The 23047-nt window shown below is 38.8% G+C and overlaps 1 protein-coding gene and 1 pseudogene across 2 annotated transcripts in view; both read left to right on the top strand.

Annotated features, from left to right (window-relative positions):
* Positions 1 to 23047, top strand: part of Dis3l2 (DIS3 like 3'-5' exoribonuclease 2) — a 297816-nt gene that overhangs the window by 111163 nt on the left and 163606 nt on the right. For both annotated transcript variants that reach the window (XR_016539161.1, XM_090355040.1), the window contains exons 8-9: positions 4807 to 5054; positions 20840 to 21013. Coding sequence is in view for 1 of the 2 variants with exons in the window: in XM_090355040.1 (XP_090211166.1) it covers positions 4807 to 5054; positions 20840 to 21013 (422 nt within the window). In the remaining variant the exon portion in view is untranslated. The remainder of the gene's footprint in view (positions 1 to 4806; positions 5055 to 20839; positions 21014 to 23047) is intronic.
* On the top strand, positions 349 to 2190 carry LOC150048915 (large ribosomal subunit protein uL24 pseudogene; annotated as a pseudogene).

Raw genomic sequence — 23047 nt, forward strand, 5'->3', positions numbered from 1 at the left:
AATTGACCAGAAAGTCAGTACAGGTTGGAGAAGTGAATAGTTGGCTTTTTTTTTTTTGTATTTGTGTGTGATGGGGAATTGAACTTAGAGCCTTGTTCTTGTTCAGTTTGGTTGCTCCGCTGCTTGAGTCGCACTTCCAGCCCAGCCTTTTGCTGATTGTTTTGGAGATGGAGTCTTAACAGACTTTTCTAGCTGGTCAGGCTTAGAACCATGATCTTCTAAATCCTCACCTTCTGACTTGTTAGAATTACATATGTGAGACACTGGTGCCTAGCATAAATATTTTTTAAATGTAATTTTAAACATATATATTCGCCTGTATTTGGTTAAAGATCTAAGGCCTTTTCCATGAGTATGGTTATGTTTGGAGTTTTGCATTATATTTTTTGATTAAACTACATGCAGTGAATAATTTTGAAGTCAATTTTTTGTTGTTGTTATTAAGGCAGTGTAAGAATTAGAGGTCAAGTCATAGAGTGCCTCTTTTGCAAGTACAAGCCTCTTGAATTCAAAACTCAGTTCTGCCTTCCTCCTAGAAAATAGAATAAAGCAGAATAAAATTTAGACAGTAGGGGAGCAATATAAATATGGACTCTTGGGGCTGGGAATGTGGTTTAGTGGTAGAATGCTTGCCTATTATGCATGAAGCCCAGGGTTTGATTCCTAAGTATAAACAGAAAAAGCCCAAGTGGCCCTGTGGCTTGGCTGGCAGAGTGCTATCCTTGAGCAAAAGAAGCTCAGGGACAATGCTCAGACTCTTAAGTTCAACCCCAGGACTGGCCAAAAATAAATAAAAAGAATATATGTATATGGACTCTGTTTTTGGTGCCAGTCCTGAGGCTTGAACTCATATCAGGGCCTAGGTACTGCCCCTGAACATTTTTGCTCAAGGATAATGCTCTGTCTCTTGAGTCCGTAGCTCTACTTCTAGCTTTTCCGTGGTTAACTGATGATTAAAAAAAAAAAAACACAGATTTTCCTGTCTGAACTGGCTTCAAACCATTGTCTTCAGGCTATCACTAGGTAGGATTATAAGCATGAGCTGCCACCACTTGGCATTTTTGCTCCATTTTTAATTTTTTTTTGAGGGGGGAGTCATGGGGCTTGAACTCTGCCTGGGCGCTGTCCCTGAGTTCTTCAGCTCTACCCTACTGCCCTACTCCTAGGCCTGGGTGTTGTTCCTGAGCTCTTCAGCTCAAGGCTACCACCCTACCCTTGATCCAAGCTCTATTCCTGTTTTCTAGAGGTTAATTGGAGATAAGAGTCTTAGGTCCTTTTGTGCCTGGACTGGCTTTGAACCTTGATCCTCAGATCTCAACCTCCTGAGTAGCTAGGATTACAGGTGTAAGCCACTGCTCCCGGCTTAAATTGTTTTTATAAAAATTTTAAAAATGTATTTTAAGTAGTTATTACGTCTATACCTAACTCAAGAGGTATATTTTAGGTAGTGAAGCTGTGGCTCAAGTGATAGAGTGCTAGCCTTGAGCAAAAAATGCTCAGGGACAGTGCAAGATCCTGAGTTCAAACCCCCAGGACTGGCCAAAAAAGAAAAGTAAATTTTAGTGCCTTAATTTTTTGGTAAGAATTCAGTACAGTTTTCAAATAGTTTTACATTCTTGTTTAATTATTTTGTATAATTCAGTTTTTTGCAAAAATTGTGTTATTGGCATCTTCAAATATGGTTCTTGCTATACAAATAGCTCATGATTGCACAAATGTATAAGGGAAAACACTAAAATTATCTTATACTTTCCACTTTTTGGCCATTGATATAAAGTAGAAGTTCAATGCCTTTGTCACTTCTAACTGAATGAAAAACTAGAAAAGGCATTTTAATTTACCTCTCCTCATCCACAGGAAGATTATGTCATTCTCTCTTTCCAGATACCTGAGACAGAAGTACAATGTGCGGTCTATGCCCATCTGGAGAGATGGTGTGGTTTAGGTTGTGGTAGGACACTATAAAGGTCAGCAGGTTTACAGGAAGAAGTATGTCATCTACAATGAACATCTACAATAGGAAAAGGCTAATGGCACTGCTTTCCATATAGGCATTCAGCCCAGCAAGATAATTATCACCAGGCCAAAACTGTACAAAGACTGCAAAAAGATCCTGAACTGGAAATTCAAATCCCACCAAGTAGGAGAGGAAAAGGCAAATACAAGGAAGAAACAGTTGAGAAGCTATAGGCCATGAAGTAATCTTATATACAACTATCATTAAATGAAAAAAAATCATAGTATGAGACTTATAGTGCTATAGGCATCTATCAGTGTATTTAACTAAGAATCCCTGTGACCACCCCACCAGCCAATTGGTTAAGAGAATATTTCTCCTGTATGTAGGCATGAGGAATTTGTAATTACACTCTGTATGTGTTACTCCCATTCCCATCCAGTAGTATAGGTCTTCACTTCAGTATGCAAGATGGGGAAGGTAATACTATATGTGTAACCCAGGAGTGGATCTAATTTGTCTTCTTTTTAACCTGGAAATTTTCCTTTGGTTTTCTCTTAGGTTTATTTGTTGTTTTTGTGACATAAAGAATTTCTAAGTTTTGTATGTGTCATAGCATATATACTACATATGAGATACCTGTGCAGTAATTAAAACTTTTGACTGAAGAGCTTACGTTAAATAAACAATACCTGGCTACCCTGCGCCATGGCCCCCAAGACTGTAATCAGAGCTGGATAAGGCAGTCTCTGTCAGTGGAACTTGTGTTCTTTGATTTGTTACCTCCTTCCAACAATGCCTCCACCCTTTCTCTTCCCTTTTTTTCTTTTGGTTACTATTTCTTAATGTAGTCAACCCAAAATTGCAAGGTAAAACAGTACTTATATGCAGAATTTATGCTAGGCTAGAGTCTTCTCCATGACAGCTAACATTGTGTGAATCATAGGTAATGATCTGCTGTTTTCTATTTGAGTGCTGTCAGAATTTAAATTAAGAAGCGAGGACTTCTGGTTCAGATAATATGACATATACTTTTATGATCTATAAGATCTATAACTCTACTTATAAATCCTAAAAGAAAAAAAGAATGCTAGGCACAGTGGCTCACACCTGTAATCCTAGCTACTCTGGAGGTTGATATCTAAGGATTGAGGTTCAAAGCCAGCCTGGGCACTAAAGAACATGAAACTCTAGTTAATCACTAGAAAATGGGAAGTGGGACTGTGGCTCAAGGGGTAGGGTGGTAGCCTTGAGCTGAAGAGCTCAGGGACAACACCCAGACCCCCCCCACACACACAAAAAAACCACTCAAAAAACCACCACCAACAACAAAAAACAAAACCCAAAGGAAAACTTTGAAAGGCAGGCAAACTAAAGAAACTCCAAAGTGCCAAGGACTTTATATTACAGCCCTTAACTATCACAGGATGACCCAGGGAGACAGTCCTCATATCTAACAGCAACAACAACCAAAACTCTACAGAAACACTAGGCAATCCCAGCAGTACCTGGAAGTGGAACTGCCTGTGAGTCCTTATGATAGTAAAGGTCCTCCGCTCTCCTTAGGCCTGAGACGCCTCTCTCCACTGATGGCAGACATTTGACTCATTCTAACAAGTGAGATCCCACTGTAAGAAACAACCCAGCTGAGGAAGCCTCTTCAGCCTGTGGTTCAGAGATTACCACCTCCTCACCAGAGACACCAAGCATACCTAGAAACCAGAAAAAAAGAAATCCTGCTGTGACAGGCTGCCCAATGTGGGACATTCCTTGTCTTCATGCAGTGACACCAGGCAGGTAGGTGACATTAGCCAGGGAGATCCTGCTGTAATAGATGTGATCCAGGAAGCATCTTTTTTTCCTGTGGACTAGAGACTCCCTTTCATATCCAGAGATACTGGGCAGCCAGCTAATAGCCTGTCACAGTGAGAAACCCCAAACAGGAAGACTATTTGTCCCTGCAAGCTAGAGTTTGCCATTGAGATGATCACTTCTAGGTGACCTAGCCCCTTACCCCACAGGCAGTACCAGTAGGACAGTGATAGCCCATGGGCACCATATAGATTAAAAAATACCAAAGCGATACTGCAAAGGCCATGAAAATGAAATTGGAAATACAGCCCATCTCAGTAGGCCAGAACATGCATGCTAAACCTAAATAAGATGATTGCCTTCCAAAATGAAAGATTTTAAATATGGCTCAGAATCTCTTTACATGATAGCCAGATAGTCAAGGATATAATTAAAACCCCTCACATAGCAAGAATCAGGAAATTCACAACTTGAGTGAGGAAAGATACTCAACAATGCCAGTGCCAAGATATCGCAATTACTTGACAAAGATTGTACAGTGATCATTATAAAGATGCTTCAGCAAGCATTAGAAATCATTTGAGAAAATAGGAAATCTCAGCAAAACAGAAGTTATTATTTAATTGAGAACAATAATTTATGTTTAATAACAATTGTTAAAAGCAATTGTGTTGTTGATGGGAAGTCATAGTATTGGTCATGTGGGAGAAATATAATGTAGAACAAACATTTGGAGTTATACTTCCCTGCTGGAGTCTAAGACAGGGCAAGGCTTTTAATTCATCCATACGCTACACACACACACACACACACACACACACACACACGCACGCACACGCACACACACACACGCTTATTAGAAACTTATATTGTTGTAATTTAGATATAGATTACTTAGAGCATCATTGAGAGACCCTTCATAATGATTCTAAAAACTGCTGGACTCATCTAGTTGATCAGGCAATAACCCACTGACTTTCCCAGCTGATCAACTAATGCTTGTAGATGAATATTAACTTTATCTTTGGTGTTTGCAGGTGGTTTACATCTTGGAAAAAAAACATTCTCGAGCAGCAACTGGCATCCTCAAACTCCTGGCTGATAAGAACAGTGAATTGTTTAGGAAATATGCCCTGTTTTCTCCTTCAGACCACCGAGTGCCTAGAATTTATGTACCTCTCAAGGACTGTCCCCAGGACTTCGTGACCCGGCCTAAAGATTATGCTAACACACTGTTCATCTGTCGCATCATCGACTGGAAGGAAGACAGCAATTTTGCCCTGGGGTAGGTGGTTTCTGGCAAAAAAAAACAAAAACAAAACAAAAAAACTGCAGTTCATAGGAAGAGCTCAGTATAGGCAGGCTTTAGATAAACATTTTTGTAAGTTAGATTTGTTTCTTTATTATAGCCACAGAACTTGATACAGCTTATCCCTGATTTCTTCAGACATTATTACCCTTAGCATATAGTCAACCTGGGCACTGTCCCTGAGCCTTTTTGTTCAAGGCTGGCACTCCTTCACTTGAGCCACAGCTCTATTTCCAGCTTTTTTGGTAGTTAATTGGCGATAAGAGTCTTATGTATTTTCCTGCCCAGGCTGGCTTTGAACTGTGATCCGTAAATCTCATCTTTCTGAGTAGGAATATAGGTGTAAATCATCGGTACCTAGTTTGTTTTTATTTTTGTTTTTGATATAAGTACATTCTGAGCCTCTGCTTATTTCCTGGTATGTCATGAATACTATTTATACTTTAATGTTGCAGAGGATTCCTTGAAAAAGTCCTTTCCTTTCAGATTATGCAAAATATTGCACTCAGGGAATAGGTGGTTTCTTTAACGTATGAATATGAAGGTCTATTTGAGTGGTATGTTTTGTTGGCATTGATCTTCCAATGCCAAAAGTTTTTGTGGAAACTATCAGAAATCAATTTAACTTAAATATATCCATACCTAGCTATATGACATTGCCTGTTATGCTACTTCTCTTGCTGTAACCAAAATACCTGATGGGAATAACCTAAGTGGGGAAGCATTTATTTTGGCTCATGGTTTCAGAGATTTAATTACACAGTCTTTGGATCCATTGATTCTGGGCAGAACAACACGGCAGGAGGAACATTTGGTAGGCTGCTTACTTCATAATGGACACAAAGCAGGGACTGAGGAAAGGAGTGAAACCAATATAATCTTCAAAGGCATGCCCTAGTGACCTACTTCTTCAACCTAGGCCCCACCTCCTAAAGGTTCTATAGCCTTCCACAATGGTACTGCCAGCTATGAATTAAGAAATTCAAAAGATAAGCCTGTAGGATCATTTCAGATTCAAGCTATAACATAGTCTTTAGAATATCAAGAGTAGAGACTAAGGCTAGATAGAGCTATCTGATGAAATACTACTTTTCTTGTAACTGGCATTCATTTAGAAAGAAAAGTGATCCTATTTTAGCTGTCTTTAGGCCTTTATTGTGATGTCTAGTTTTTGCCACACAGGAAATGAAAATATAGGTATATAGTACAGATGAGTTGCAGCACAACATGCCAGACCTGAATGTGATTGCCTTTTAAAATGAAAACTAAGTTACAGTTAAACTTTCAGTCTGGTTTAGTGTCTTGCTTACTGATCATTTAACATGTATAGGACAGACCTGCCTGAAAATCATAATGATGCCTTTGTCAGGTCTCTCCCTCTCCCTGTCCCTGTCCCTGTCCCTCTCCCTCTCCCTCTCCCTCTCCCTCTCCCTGCCCCTCTCCCTCTCCTTTCCCCTCTCCTTCCCTCCCCCTATCTCCCTCCCTTCCTTTTCTTCTCTTCCCCCTTCCCTCCCTTTCTCTCTCTTTCTCTTTCTCTGTTTCTTTTTCTTTTTTTTTTTTTACTTTTATTTATAAGTCCTAGGGTTTAAACTGGACACCGTTTTTGAGCATTTTTTGTTTGTTTGTTTTAAGGCTAGCTCTCTGAGCCACAGCTCTGCTTCCAGTTTTTTTTTTTTTTTTTTTTTTTTTTGGTGCTTAACTGGGGATAAGAGTCTCATGGACTTTTCCTTTATATGCTGGCTTTGAACCACAATCCTCAGATCTTAACCTCTTGAGTAGCTAGGATTATAGACATGAGCCACCAGTTCCCAACCAACTTACTTTTTGTTTTTCCAGTCCTGGGGCCTGAACTCAGGGCTTGAACATTGTCCTTGGGCTTTCTCAAGGCTACAGCTCTTCCACTGGAGCCACAGCATCCTTCCAGCTTTTTTTCTGTGTATGTGGTACCGAGGAATCGAGCCCAGGTCTTTGTGCATGTTAGGCAAGCCCTCTACCACAAGGCCCAAACTCTCTGCCCCCAACTTACTTTCTTATGCCTGGTAAAGTAACCACATTGTTTCTGATGCAATTTAAGAAATACCACCCTATGCCACTTGCTATTACATGAAGATTAGTGTGATTTACATGGCCTGAGAATACTTAGAGACCATTGCATTTTCCTTTTTGCTCTTAAGTGGTGTGATTGCAGTGTCATCATTTTTATGCCTAACAATATTCAAGAGGGCAGCAACCTCTTTGAGCCCTCAGTTGTTCTTCTCACAGGTTTGCTCCTTTCTCACTATCAAAAGGCCTGACTGTGACCATGAAAGCGGGCCTGATCTGCTTGGCAGTGAAACCAGGAAATCCAACTTTGTCTTTTATCTGCGTTTCTATTGAACCATATTGTGCATAGTTGACTGAACTCCTTCCTTAGTTTTCAAGCTGTAAGGGTGTAGTCAGGAAATCTTCTTGGTGTTTTTCTTATTATTGGAAACACCTTTTGTAGGTTCTTCAGTGCAGCTGATCACTAACTTCATTCAGAATGTTTATTGGTAAATTTGATAGTACCCAAAAAAGGAATTTGGCTTTGGAAGTAGCAGGGACACTTCCTAAAAGAAAGACTATTAAAAATGACCATCACATGTTATTGTGTATTTCCAAAATAAAATTTGAAGATAATCCTGTTTAGGTAGAAACATGTACTAATTCTGTCACTACCCTCTTACTAGAAAGAATTAAAATGATTGTTTGGAGAAATATAACCTTTCACATCTTTGCAGAAAGAAAATATGGCAGGTTTTCCTGATGAAGTTCTCAGAGATGTCTGCTGCACAATAGTTGAAGGCTGCAGCTGTCGAGTGCGCTGGAGGTCGCCCTGTTGTTTTGTTCTGGCTATCAGTTACTGCTCTTTAGGAACTGAGGTCACTTCTTCCCAGCCCAAATATGCCGTGCTGGGACAGCCTCAGCTTCCTCCCTCATCTTTGCCAGGCTCTGAGGAGGAGTGAAAAGTAGTGCTTGCTATGGATGTGAGCATGTGATTGATGTCCATATACCTTCTGCCTAAAAATCAAGTTTGGCTCAGGTGGTTTTCTTTGAAATTTCTGTCTTCCCCCTGTATCTCTGACCTTAAGGGTACTGAGTTACTCCTGCCTGTGTGACTGGCACCAATTACTCACATCCAATTTATATGCCTCTATGGCTCATAAATTCAGTTTACTAGATAGATTTTCCTTAACTATGTGTAAGTTACTATACTGTATTAGCTGAAAAATATAAAGATCAGCAAGCTAGAGTTCATTTGTTTCAGGAAATTATAATCTAATGCCAAATAATTTAAATATAGGGATAATTTGATTCTAAGAAATGAAATCCCACCTTAACTATTTAATTATTAGTAGAGATCACTATGATAAGTTGGTAGTTCTAAAACCTAGGACAGAAAATGGAAGGGTTTCTTACAAGAAACTTCTAACTAATAAGGCAGCCAAGGATTGCAGCCTCTTTTTTCCATCACTCTGACCAGCCCAATCACAACATTGTGCCTTTCCCTCATTCTCTGTGTGGGCTGTGCTTCATGGTAGCATATTGCATGGCCAGTCCTCTGCAGGTCATGCACTGAAGTCTAGATCACAATACAGTGGTCCAGGAGTAGGAAATGTTACTGATGGAGCTCATGAGAGGTGTTTTCCTGGTCAGTGGTTTTAACCACAGGATGGGGATAGGCTCCATGATCCAGTTCCCAATTAGTAAGATGGCGGGACTCAGCTTTCTGGAACCTATAGTACAAAGACAATGTGGTGAATGTTGTAAGCTCTTCCATGGGAATAAAATAACTTTCTGGAAGTTTAGAGGAAGTAGATAAAGAGGGAAATCCAGGATAATTTCTTGGAGAATAGAGACCTCTGCTGAAAGATCTCTTGAATTGAGGGTGCAGAATAGTTAGGAAGGACATAATTGGCAGCTAGAGTTATTTTAGACTAGTAAGAGTGGGAATATGAAATATAGGACTGCAGTAGGGGCAACTAGAGGAGTGAAAAGACTCAGAATGTAAATTCTTCCAGATGAGATGCCCACTAGAATTAAACACTTAGAAGAAGGTCAAATCTTAGATGAATTTTCAGGCCTTAAACTTTGTGAGAAAGGATAGATGGTGGTGGTAATTTAAATTGAATCCCAGTATCCTGAGAGCATCCTTGGCTCTTGCCATAACCTTTATTTCAAATGCCTCAGTGTTTGCAGTTTCCCAAGTTATGTTTGTTCATAGCTCCAAAGTTTTGCACATTCTACTTTTTCCCCCCTAGAAGTGGCTTTCTCCCCTTGCTTGATAAGAGATTTGACTTCAAAATTCAATTCAGTGGACCACACACAAAAAATCTTCCCTGGTCTATAGGCTTCCTTTGCAGTGTTCCCATTACCTTCTGACAATACCATTAATGTAACTCTGATGGGTTTAGATTGTAATCTTATATAAATATTTTACTTAGCTATGAGCCAGTTGACTGGGAAGAAGTTTCATAAATGAAGCTAGAAAACCCAAGAAGGGTATGAAACTGAAAATGATAAGAACCAACATTCTAAGACTTCAAAATCAACACTCAATTATAGGACACAAGAATTATACAAATTAGAAGTAGAATGCCAAACTTAAAATGTAAAAGTATGCATAGAATGACCGAATAAACTGCAAACATTAATGGAATGAATAATATTCATAGCTTTGGAAAGGTCTGTAAATCTGACTTCCTACCCCAGATTTCTTTACTATAAAATGAGTTCTCTGTTACCCCAGTGGTGTTTTAGTGTCTTCATTTAGAGGATCAAAGACTTACTTGGGGACTTTTCACGGTTAGAGTACATGAGAATTCTTACTTGAGCCTTGTTCACTTCTCTGTACTTCACACTTACTATATTTTCATGAATTTTAGTCTTGCAATACCATTGAAAACCCAAAGGCACACTGTTAGTTCTTAGCCAGTTCTTACTGGCTTTTAGGGACCAATGCTTTTTGTTGTACATCAATGGTGTATTTAGTAGTTGTAATATTTAGTATTAGATTCTTGTTCAGGATAATTTAAAAGCCACATTGGCTTCCTTGCTGGAATGATTTGCAATTATGTAGTCAGATTTATAGTTTTAAGAGCTTCCCAGCCCTCTTAAATCATCCTCCTTGTAGAAACTCTTACAGTGGCATTCCTGCCTGTATTTCTCAAACCTTTGTGACGTCTGCTACCTCTAAGGCTCTTGTCCCAGCTTTCCTTTCCAGGATTCTGTGAACTGATGGATGATTACCATCAGTTCTCTCAGATTGTTTGTGGTTTCTTTTTGAAATGTAATGATAAATCTTGAATAAAATGGAATGGTGGTACAACAGTTACTGTGAGAAACATTATAGTGTTTCTTGGCAACACTGAAAGCTAACTGAAGATTTAGGACACAACTGACCTAAAGCAAATCAACATATTTATGTTATTTTATCTAGCAAGCTTCAGTGTCTTTCAGGGCTGCAGGAGAAGAGAAAAAGAGAAATTCTTGGTGGAACTTTGAGTTTCCTAGGCTTAGTGGGAGGCTTGTTGGAAGTGAGAAATATAGAATGGGAGAAGGGCATCGGCGCCATGACTTTGAAAGATGGATGTAGGGAAAGAGAAGTTCTACTTAGTTTTGAAGCTATTGGATTTCTTTAAGGGATAGATGAAGATATGGTCTTAACTTACATTAAACAAAATTTTTTTAGAAAAAATGAAATAGTGGCCAGATTGGTAGAAAAGGTAAATGGGAAAAAGTAGTGTTTTTCATGGAAATATTATTATAAGATTAGAAATTGAAAAATAACTGATTCTAATCATTCCCCTTTAACACAAAGAGCATTTCATCTTCTCCAGAGCGCATTCCTTATTTAAAGAAGCTTCTGAGTAAGAGTTGAGTTATATGGTGCTATGAACTTTTGGAAGTCTTTTTTTTAGGAATATGTCCCTAGCCAACTAGGAGACTAAAAGCAAATCAGGCTGAGGAGGGGGCTCATTTTTTGTGTGTATATGACGATTGGGCTCCACCTGGTGGCCTATGAGGATCCGTTTTGGGGAAAAAAAAATGGTATACTCAGAAGGTCCTGGGCAAAGTAAAGCAAATATCAAAGGAATGGAGAATGGTCTTGCTTGCTAAATGGTTTCTTTCCCAGGAAGCATTGTCATTAGTCTTGCAAAAGTCATCTGCTTAAAAATACTGTTAGGAAACTTAGATACCAACAGCCTTTTTCCCCCCATATATTTTTTATTGTAATTAATAGAAGGGTTACATTATATTCACCAGATAGAAGGTGCATTACTTCACAAACATTAATACCCTTTCTCATGTTTTGGTCCCCATTTCCCTCCCCCAGCCCTGGCCTTCATCTTGTTTTCCCCCCTTCCCTATCTGATTTCAGATAACCAAAAAACACATATATACAATATGTCAGATAACAGGGTGAATTACTGTAACACTATGAGATAACTAAGGGACAGCAAAAAAGATGAAAGATAACATAGTACATTAAGGACAACAGTCACTCATTATATGGCTTTTGTTTCTATATCCTGGAGGTCCTTTCATTTAGCGTCATACTATATGGCCTTATGTATCTAGGTTTTGTTCTATTGTAAATCAGTGCTAGGGGAGCCCAAGGTTTCTACTGATTATGACAAATGAGGGAAACCATTGAGCCTATGGTCCTCTGAGTCTGGCTTACTTCACTTAATATGATTTTTTCTAAGTCTTTCCATTTCCTTACAAATGGGACGATGTTGTTCTTTCTGACAACAGCATAGAATTCCATTGTATATAAATATCACATCTTGTTGATCCACTCATCAACTGAGGGGCATCTGGGTTGATATCTGGGGCATATCTTTGCTATGGTAAATAGTGCTGCAGTGAACATCGTTGTGCTAGTGGATTTAGTATATCCTTGTTTCTAGATGAGAAGGTGGAAAGAAGGGATATCAATGTGTGAGAAGTAATGTACACTCTCTGGCGAATAAAACTGTAACCCCTCTATACATTGAAATAAAAAATATTAAAAATAATTGGGCTGGGAATGTGACTTAGTGGTAGATGCAGGAAGCCCTGGGTTTGATTCCCTAGTACTCCATCCACAGAAAAAGCCGGAAGTAGTATTGTGGCTCAAGTGGTAGAGTGCTAGCTGTGAGCAAAACAAACTCAGAGACATTGCCCAGGCTCTGAGTTCAAGCCACAGGACTGAAAAATGAAAAATAATAATAAAAATAATACTTATATTTATATCCTATAACTTGCAATTTTCTTTTAATGTGAAATACTAAATACTTTATAAAATGTTTAGATACATTTTATTCATTTTTTGTGTAATATTTTTTTAAATGTAGCATTTATTTACCTAGAAGTGTACATTTGGATTGAACTGAGAGTTTTGTATTGTTTGTCAGAAGTATTATGTCAGTGTGCAATGAATACCTATAAGATATAGGGTGCTGATGGTCCTGAGATTTGTTTATTTATTGTGGGTTGTGAGGCTTGAACTCGCCTGGGTGCTCTCCCTGAGCTCTTTAGCTCGAGGTTACTGCCTTACCCCTGGCCCTGTGCATGTCCATGAGCTCTTCAGCTCAAGGCTACTGCCCTACCCTTGAGCCATGCCCCACTTCCCATTTTCTAGAGGTTAGCTGGAGGTAAGAGTCTTAGAGCCTGCAGTGGCTCACACCTATGATCCTAGCTACTCAGGAGGCTGAGATCTGAGGATCAAGATTCAAAGCCAGCCGGGCATAAAAGGACCTGAGACTCTTATCTCCAATTAACCTCTAGAAAACAGGGAAGTGGGGCTTGGCTCAAAGGTAGGGAGGTAGCCTTGAGCTGAAGAGCTCAGGGACAGCACCCAGGCCAAGTTCAAGCCCCATGACACCCCCGTCCCCACACACAAGAATCTCAGGTCCTTTTGTGCCCAGACTGGCTTTGAACCTTGAACCTTAGATCTCAGCCTCTTGAGTAGTTAGGGTTACAGGCATGCGCCACTGTGCTTGGCCTGAGATTTATTTTTCACAGTAACAATTTTACATTTTTGATACAATGAAGAAAAGTATGCTTCTTGTGAGTAGTGTTTAAAAAAAATTATTGGGATGCATTTAGCAACAGTTCATAGAAAATTCTGACCCAAGTGACTTCAATAATAAATGTCTATGCTCACTCCTGTAAGTGGGGGTTCAAAGATTGGGTAGCTCTACATGCAGAAGAGTCAATGCTTAGGCGATGTTAACCAGCTTGCCTTTGGTTGTCCTCAGGGATCTAGTAGTGGTTTCTCTGTGGCTAAAATGTGGCTACTATGCTCAGGCCACATATTTCCTGTTACATGGGACACAGTGGGAAGTCCTGCCCACCAACCACTACTCTCACACCAGAGGAGCCAGGCACTGATCTTATTGCAGTAGGATCTGCTTCTGAGTTGATGTGAGGTGAATTCCTGTGTAGAAAAGATTAGTTTCTATTAGGAAGAAGTAAGAGGGGAATGAATGTTTCTAGGACACAATAACTGGGCACTACAGTTTTTATTCCATTATAATAAGTTTTTCTATAATTTTTAAACTAAAATGAAAATTATTACCATATTAAAAGATGCCTAGAGGGACGGGAGTTTGGCCTAGTGGTAGTGCTTGCCTAGCATGCACGAAGACCCAGGTTCGATTCCTTGGTACCACATACATAGGGGAAAAATAAAAAGCTGGAAGTGGTGCCGAGGTTCAAGTGGTAGAGCTCTAGCCTTGAGAAAGTCCAGGGACAGTGCTCAGGTCCTGAGCTCAAGTCCAGGACTGGCAAAAAAAAAAAAAAAAAAAAAAGGACGCTTAGAAAACAAAGGAAATATTACTACTAATTTTCCCTGTAAAACGTGGATACCATTTTTGGATGTTCCCTTTCAGACTATTTACAGATGCTTTATTTAATTAAACTATACTATATGTGTTATATTTTTCATTTTATAGGAATTTTTATGGTACTGTATCTTCAGAACTATTTTTTTAAATCCTTGAGAACCAATTGGACAAATAATCCGTTTTAAAGTTTATTAATCAGTTTTTAGAAATATAAATTACTTTTCAGCTCTTTTTTAAAAACAAACTCAATTAAAAAATTATTGGAGTTACAGAAAATTATCAATATAGTGTAGTTTGGTTATACTACCCTTGCCTACTAGTTTTCTCTTTGATTAGCATATTTAAATGACATTTTTATTGGAATTAATGAGCTAATCTTGATATATGGTTAATGAAAATTCATACTTCATTCTTATTTTTGTTGTTTTGATCCAGTGTGTGTGCAAGCGTGTGCGCACGCGCGCGCGCGCGCGTGTGTGTGTGTGTGTGTGTGTGTGTGTGTGTGTATCAATATTGGGACTTGAACTTGGCCATAAGCTTTCACTTGACTTTTCTCTCAAGACTATTGCTTGATCTATGCCTCCACTTCTCAGCTTATTTCCAAATAATTGGACATAAGAGTCTCACCAATATGGCTACCTAGACTGGTGTTGAACCTTGATTCTTAAGCTCTCAGCCTCCTAAGAAACTAGGATTATAGACTTGAAACATTAGCACCTGACAAATTCAATGTCCCTCTTCTGTTCCAAAACCCACATTGCATTTAGTTGTCTGTTCCATTAGTTTCTTCATAGCTGTGAGAGCTTCTAAGTTATTTATAATGGACATGTTTTTAATGCATAATAGGCTGTATAGGTTTTAAGAGAATCCTCAAACATTTAGTGTAACATTGGATCACAGTTATTCTAAAACAGCAGTTGTCATTTTTACTGTAGTACTTTAGAAAATATAGCAACCATTTTGAAAGTTTGAAATATATAGCATGTGAAAGGAAAAACTACATTCACGTTTTATTTCAAATAAAATTTATACTGAAATTACAATAAAAATATAAAAGCAAACACTTCTTTCAGATAAATATACAATGTTTAAGTCAGTCCCTGGCAGATTTTGTGTCTATCCTAAGGGGTTCTGGCTTTTAGAGAAAAAAATGAGAGGTGTTTTTCTTTTGTGTTTTAAACAAGTAATGGATATAGGAGTCTTTCCTTTTCTTGTTATTCCTTTTTTTTTTTTCTGGTCCTGGGGCTTGAACTCAGGGCCTGGGTGCTGTCCCTGAGCTTCTTTCAAGACTAGCACTCTATCACTTGAGCCGCAGTTCTACCTCTAGCTTTCTCAGCCTTGAGTCCTAAGATTAGTCGCCCATTTTGTTGTTCTTACATTCAGAAGTTCCCTTTTGTTCTATTTTTAAATACAGTAAGAACTCCTTATTGGCATAGGATATATCCCAAGACTTCCAGAGGATGCCTGACACCTCTTTACATTATTATACTCGTCATTTCTGATTGCAAGTAAGGAATAAGGTAGTAAGTCATGTAGTATGTTATGCTTTTTTGTAACAGTTGGGTTCTGTCATCTTAGTTTCCAATTCTCAGTTTGAGGTCTGGAAGTAAGTAAGCACTGTGAGGACAGGACTTTTCCTTAAGTAGATCTAAAATGTGATGTTGAAAGGCCTGGCCCAATACCTCCCTTGAACCCTCATTTCCCTGACTTGGTGCCTGTAAATATAAAGTATCACTGACTCTTGGAGGATATCATTGTAATCTTATGTGGTAGTGTTTCCTGAGTATGGCATTCTGGTTAGTGAATTCTTTGGGCTTTGTTTCTTCTATTAGGTGAGGACATTATTACAATGTCGACTGAAGTGACATAGTAGCTAGTAACATAATGACTTATAAAGTATTTTTAAAATTTCTGTATTATAATATAATATAAGCAAGGTATGTAGAAAAAATGAAACTAGCATTCTCATGCCCAGAATTATTGTAATATCTCTTTAATTTTAGTGGGGGGAAGTCTCTGTTCTCTTCATCATAAAAGCTCAATGTAAATAATAATCTTTTATTAAGTAATAACAGTTCCTCCTGGCATGGTTCTCTATCAGATGCTCAGCATTGGTTGCTGCACACTTGAAGTCCTGCCAAACTGGGACCCAGATCATCGTTGGGGAGCATCATTTCCTGCTGCTGTGTTTTCTTCTTCCATGTCCACAGATGAATCACCGCAGTGACTAGGGAGGGAGATTCATTGACATTCTAAGGCAGGTGCATCCTGCCTTCATGGTGGAATTATTGTGCATATTCTCATGCAGTAGAAATACACTGTGTCCAGATCAATTGCACCCACACATCTTCTCCCTGGGTATCTTTCCCACAGTCCTTTATGTCTCATTCAGGGGGTTATCCATCTGGTACTACTTGTACTCTCTGATTATCAGGCAGTTTTTTCTTCAATTAAAGTGAGCCTTGGTTACATTTGAAAATTTGGATATATTGTCGGTTCAGAGATCTTATTTTCATGGATGTAATGCTAGTCAAATGGATGTCATGCTATTGTAAGTACACTTACAACTCATAATAGTCGACTGAGCGCTTTCTGCATCATTTTCCTATGTATTTTACCCATGGCTGGGCCTTTGAATCTTTCTGTCTCACCCTAAGTTTAATGATGTAATGATTTGTAGTGTTTGAAATTTTCTTTCCTGCTTTAGCCTAGTAGTTGCAAGAGAGTCAAGATACCTTTTCTCTTTTTTTTCTTCTTTTTTCATTTTCTCTTTTCCTGTTCCTGTTTTTTTTTTCTTTTCTAGAAAAAAAGACCTAGCACTTTCTCGGCTGGCACTCTCCCATGGGAGCTGTAATTTTAGTCCCTTTGGTTATTTTTGAATTAGGATCTTCTTTATGCCTTAACTGGTCTTAGCTATGATCCTCTTGCTTGGTCTTCCCCATGTCACTGGGGATGATAGGCTAGCACCACTCTATCAAGCCATTATGCTTCCTCTGTAGCTGGGGTAATAGGCATATGCCATCATATCCAGAAGATTTTGTGCCCAGGTGGCATTGAGCTGTTATCCCTCAATCTTTGTTGACAACCAAGTAGCTAGGATTACAGGCTTTGGCCATCATAGCTACCCTCCTCCTTCCCTTCTCCCTTATTCTTTCTTTTGATATTGGCTTGTATTAGTTGTATTTAGGAGTGGTAGATAGATTTTATAGTTATATCTCCATATGTTTATATCATATTCCAATCAGTTTCATCCCCTGTATCACACTTACTTCCTTCTTTTTGATAAAAATCCTTCAGATTCATTCTTAGTCTAAAATCAAGAACCTGGAGATTTATTTCCTTCTCCTTTTATGATTGTCATAAGTCTTTAATATCTGTCTCAAAAACTTTTTTCAGCCAGAGTTGATTTCTTTTGATTGAAACCAAGAATGTAAACATCCAAATATATTGGTGTTAGGAGATGAAGGCAAGAAATAGAACCTCAGAAACTTGTGAAAATAATTAGTAGGTTAAATGGCTAGGGAACAAGTGAGGCCTCATTAATTCAAAAAAATTAATTAAGTTTTAAGCTGGGTGTGGTGGCTCATGCCTATAATCCTAGCTACTGTGGAGGCTGAGATATGAGAGGATCACTGTTCAAAGCCAGCCCAGGCACTAAAGTTCGTTAGACTATTATCTCCAGCTAACCACCAGAAAAGTGGAAGTGACGCTGTGGTTCAAGGGGTAGGATGGTAGACTTGAGCTGAAGAGCTCTGTCTAAGCTTATGGCTACAAGCAAGAGAAACTAGTTCTGATTGGGAAAGGAATTTGTTGGAGGACATTGAAGACTCGCAGAAATAGTGAGGGGCTTGACTACCCTGAAAAAGATGAGTGAGCTAAGGGAATTCTGAGAGCTAGGCAAGCCCAGCCCTCATCTTTTTGCATGGTTATTTGGTCATGATGCCAATGGATAGGACCACTGTCTTGGTAAAATATAATCTCCACAGTCACTGCTGTAGTCATTAAGATCACTAGAGCCATTCTTGTTGCCATGAATGAACCCTGAGACTTTCACTTGTCTGTGTCATTATCTTCATGTTCAGAGTTCTGAGTGAAGGCAGAGTGTCAATTGTACATATTAACTTCTAGTTTTCATAGCGAGGGTTTTTTTTTTCTTGTAGAGGGCTCTCATGAGAATTACAGTTGCTTTATTCCTACCTCTCTCATCATTAAGTTTGGTATAGCTCTAGGTCTTTCTTGAGAACTTGAATCAAATTGAGGAAGTTTCTGTTCATTAATCATTTGCTGAGACCTTTATATCATAAATGAATGTTACATTTTTGTTAAATTTCGTTTGTTAAATTCTTATTTTTGAGATGATTGTGTTTGTTGATTGTTGTAGTGAATTTTGATTGACTTTTTAAATGGGTTAGTGTGTCTATCCTTTTTGTATAACTGAAAGCTTTTTTCTTAAGTTTTGGTAAAGTTCACCAGTGAAACCATGTAGATCTGGAGAAGTTGTCTTTGTGGAAAGGTTTTGGAATAAATTCGAATTCTTTAATAGATATTACTATGTTAGTTTATGATTTAATAATCATAGACAATTTTTATCTTTCAAAGAATTTGCTTATTGGATTGAATATATTGAAGTAATTGTCTTGAAGTCACTTGTAATTTTTTCTAATCCTTTTAATGTTTATAAGATGAGTAATTATGTCACTGCTCTCATTCCTGATACTCAAAGTTTGTATCTTTGTTTCCTTGTTTTTCTTGCAGAATGACAGAGTTTGTCTATTTCATTCTCTCTTACTTTAAAATTTTTTCGATGCATTAATTCTTGATCTTTATTTTCCCCCCTCCTACTACTTATGTGTGGTCCAATTTTCTGCTCTCTTTTTTTCCCATATATTTTTATTGTAATTAATAGAAGGGTTACATGATATTTGCCAGATAGATAGTGCATTAATTCCCATACATTGATACCCTTTCACATGTCTTGGTCCCCATTTCCCTCCCCCCACCCCCACCCCTCGCTGCTCTCTTTTTTTAAAAATTTTTTTAATATATTTTTTGCTCTCTTTTTTTTAAGATAGAAAGTATGAGCATTGGTTTGACAATTTCTTTTCCCTCCCTCCCTTCTTTTCTCCTGCCTTCCTTTCCTCCTACCCTCCTTCTCTCCCTCCCTCTTTCTCTCCCTCCGTCTTTCTCTCCTTTCCTTTCCTCTCCTCTCTCTCTTTCTCTTCTTCCCTTTCTCTTCTCCTCTCCCTCCCTTTGTCCTCTCCTTTCCCTCCTTTCCTCCCTTCTCCTTCTCCCTCTCCCCTTCCTTCTACCTTCTTTCTTTCTCTCACTTCTTCTCTCATCTCTGTTTCTTCTCTTGTCCTTTCCCTCCTTGCCACCTTTCTTGTTTGGCCCAGGCTTACCTATCCTCCTAAGTGCTGAGAGACTAAGTGTGTACCACTGATGTGGCTTTTCTTCTTTTCCTAATATGAGCATTCAATGGCATACATTTCCTTAAAGTATCACTTAAGTTCCTTCAAACAAATGTTGCTATGTTGTTCTTTCATTCAATTCAAAAAGATTTCTTTTTTTTTTTTTCCAGTCCTGGGCTTGAGCTCAGGGCCTGAGCACTGTCCTTGGACTTTCTCAAGGCTAGAGCTCTACCACTTGAGCCTCAGCACCACTTCCGGCTTTTTTCTATGTATGTGGTACCGAGGAATCGAACCTGGGTCTTCATGCATGCTAGGCAAGCACTTTAACCACTAGGCCAAACTCCCGGCCCTCAAAAAGATTTCTTAATCTTTTCATTCTCTCCTTAATCCATACATTGATTTCCAAAAATGCAAAGATTTTCCTGATAGCGTTCTATAATTTTTTACCTCCATATGTCTGCTATCATTGGCTATGTGATATGCTTTCTTGGGGATCACTAGTCAGATCTGAGGAAAAGGCACTTGTGTGTGAGGAGCCCCACTCAGTGTACTGGATCCTGGAACACAGTTGGGTAGGCAGGTGTGTATGTGAATTGTGGCTGTTTCTCGTGGTTGGTGTATAAGAGATGAGGTTGCCTGCCGCTGCCACTGCTTTTTTCCAATGACAAGATGAGAGATTGGAATTTGCCAACTATCTGCCCATTAGGCAACTAAAGTCCCAATTTCATTTACCACTGAGTAAAAACTCTGCCAGGCAGATAACTACCTTTATAGGGAAATAGAAACTTCTTAGAAATGGAATGGCCCCAGAAAAGGTCCTAATGGTAGAGCTAAATTCTTGCAGATTGGGCTAAGGCTGGATTCCTGGGCTTACCCTGGTAGACAGAGGACTTGCTCATCTTTGATTTTCTCAGAGTCCTGTACAAAGCACCTGTTTCAAGGATCCTATTACAGTTCCTACTTGCTATCTGTATTTAGCATGAAACTTTAAGCTTCTAATCTATATGTGGCATGAAAATACTTTTGAGAAAAGTTATATATATATATATATATATATATATATATATTCCAGAGAGATGATTGAGATCTGCCCTTGAAAATGATGAAACTTTGTTTATAATGTCAGGTCTGTACTAGCAAATGTAATATTTTTAAAATGTGAGTGGCAGGTTACTGTATGACTGGATTATAGATACTCAGTGCATTTCTAGTTTTTGTGCCTTCTCCACATAAAAATTTTTATTTAGATCAAATATTTTTACATTTATAGGTAAAAACGAATAGAATTGCAAACAAATATGAGCATCCACTCTAGTCTTGGTCAGAATTACTTAAGAAAGATAAAATTACACTGTAGTCATGGACTTATTGGACAAGACTATCATCATTTCTTTTGCTTGCTGCCTCTGTGTACTGAGTATGATATTCCTGCTGGTGGAGGGAGACAGGTGACTGTATTTTATTTATTAATCCAATTGTTCTCTCTCTATTTCATCTGCAGGCAACTGGCTAAAAGTCTTGGTCAGGCTGGTGAAATCGAGCCTGAAACAGAGGGGATCCTAACTGAGTATGGTGTAGATTTCTCTGATTTCTCTTCAGAAGTCCTGGAATGTCTCCCTCAAACCCTGCCCTGGACAATTCCCCCTGAGGAGTTCAACAACAGAAGAGACTTCAGGTAAATGCCTGAACTGGTTCAAGAACAGCTATCCCTGCCTTTGTCCATCCCCCCCTATCCCTTCTAGGGACAGGGCTCAGATTTTCCTTCTTTTACCAATATTCAGATTCAGTTGAAAATTAAGTGCTTCTGTGTCAGAGATTGTCAAGCAAGCTGTCTAGTCTAGTACCTGCTAATATATAGTCCAAGTGCTAAGAATATTTTCACATGGTTAGAAAAAATTTAAATAGTAGTAGTAGTAGTAGTAGTAGTAGTAATTGTAGTTGATAGCTAATTTTTTTTTTTTTTGTTCAGTCATGGGGCTTGAACTCTGGGCCTGGGTGCTATCCCTGAGCTCTTGAGCTCAAGGCTACCGACTTACCCCTGGGCCTGGGCATTGTCTCTGAGATCTTCAGCTCCAGACTATTGTCCTACCCCTTGAGCAACAGCACTACTTCTAGTTTTCTAGTGGTTAATTGGAAATAAGTTTCTTTAGTGCCCAGGATGGCTTTGAACCACGGTCCTCAGATCTCAGCCTCCTGAGTAGCTAGGATTATGGGCATGAACCACTGAGCCCAGATTGATAGTTAATTTTTATGAGGAGTCTGAGAAAGTCAAATCTCAGTGTTCATCAAATTGCACTGGATCCCAGCCATGGTAATTTCCTTATTTGTTGCTCATAATACTCTGTATGATATGCAGAGTGCTACTGTAAAGACAGTATGGCCTGCAGAGCTGAAGACATTTACCCTGTGGCCTTTACAGAATTGCTGGCCCATTCTAAGTCCAAAAGGTACCAGAGGTCTCTCTCCTATTCTCTTTTCCTTGCTGGACCCCATAGGTCTGGTCAAGCAAAGACAGTGTTATCTGGGCCTAAAGAGGCCCAGAGAATGGATTTAGGACTTTGTGCTTGGAGCCTCATTTTAAAGCTTTACTTTTAGGTCTGGAATTTGTTGGAAAGTACTTTTGTGGTATTTTTATAACAACATCTTCTTTGAAGATGTTTCTTCATTGTGGGATGTTAGTTCTTTTCTGATATTTCTCTTCAGAATTTGGTTTCAGTACTGGCATTCATTTTGGATGCCACATGGTGATATTTAGAACCAAGAAACTTTTCATACAATCCACTGAGGCTGCAGAAGGTTTTGGCCAAGGTTATCCCGTGGCAGAGTTGTTTCCACCACACTTGCTCACTGTGCAGATGAACTTAGGGCACCTTCAGCTCTAGGTGTCCATGAGTCTACCAAGTTTGAGAATCTTTCTCTGCTTGCATCTTTCCTGAACTTTTTGCCTGTTTTATGTTCTCTTCTTGATGAGAAGGAAGAAAAGGAAAAGGAGATAGTCCAGTTTCATACTTGTTATTGAGACTTATGGAATATGTGATATATTTAAAGTCAGTTGAGTTATAGTCCTGAATTTTGGTAGTAACTCCACTTACCTGAGCTCCTGCTAGTGTGCAGGATATGTCCTCAGGGTTTAGAGACCTTTGTGCCTTTATATATAAATTGTGGTGTTTGCTAAAATCTTTTTCTGAACTTATGAATCCATGAAGAGATTTGATAAGGAAAGATTGAATTCATTTATTTTGCGTGGCTGACCCTTATTTTTTGAAGTTTAATGTAGTATAGTTATTCTTTTTTTTCAATCATGGGGCTTGAATTCTGGGTTGGGGCACTGTCCTTGAGCTCTTCAGCTCAAGGCTTCTGCCCTTCCTCTGGGCTGGACATTGTCCCTGAGCACTTCAGCTCAAGCTACCACCCTACCACTACCCAACAGCGATACTTCCAGTTTTCTAGTGGTTAATTGGAGATAAGCATCTCAGGGTCTTTAGTTTCCAGGCTGGCTTTGAACCATGATCCTCAGATTTCAGCCTCCTGAGTAGCTAGTATTGCAGGCGTGAGCCACCATACCCAAGTAATTTAGTATAGCTATTCTATAGTACTAATCAAAAATGAAATGTACATACTCCTTCCCCCCAAAATCCTACTTTCAGGAGTCTCTCCTATTTAGAGAAATAAATAAACTACACAGAAATGTTCATTGTTGTCTTATTGT

Source organism: Megascapheus bottae, chromosome 21, assembly GCF_031878675.1.
Source record: "Megascapheus bottae isolate mThoBot1 chromosome 21, mThoBot2.hap1, whole genome shotgun sequence".
Taxonomy (NCBI): domain Eukaryota; kingdom Metazoa; phylum Chordata; class Mammalia; order Rodentia; family Geomyidae; genus Megascapheus; species Megascapheus bottae.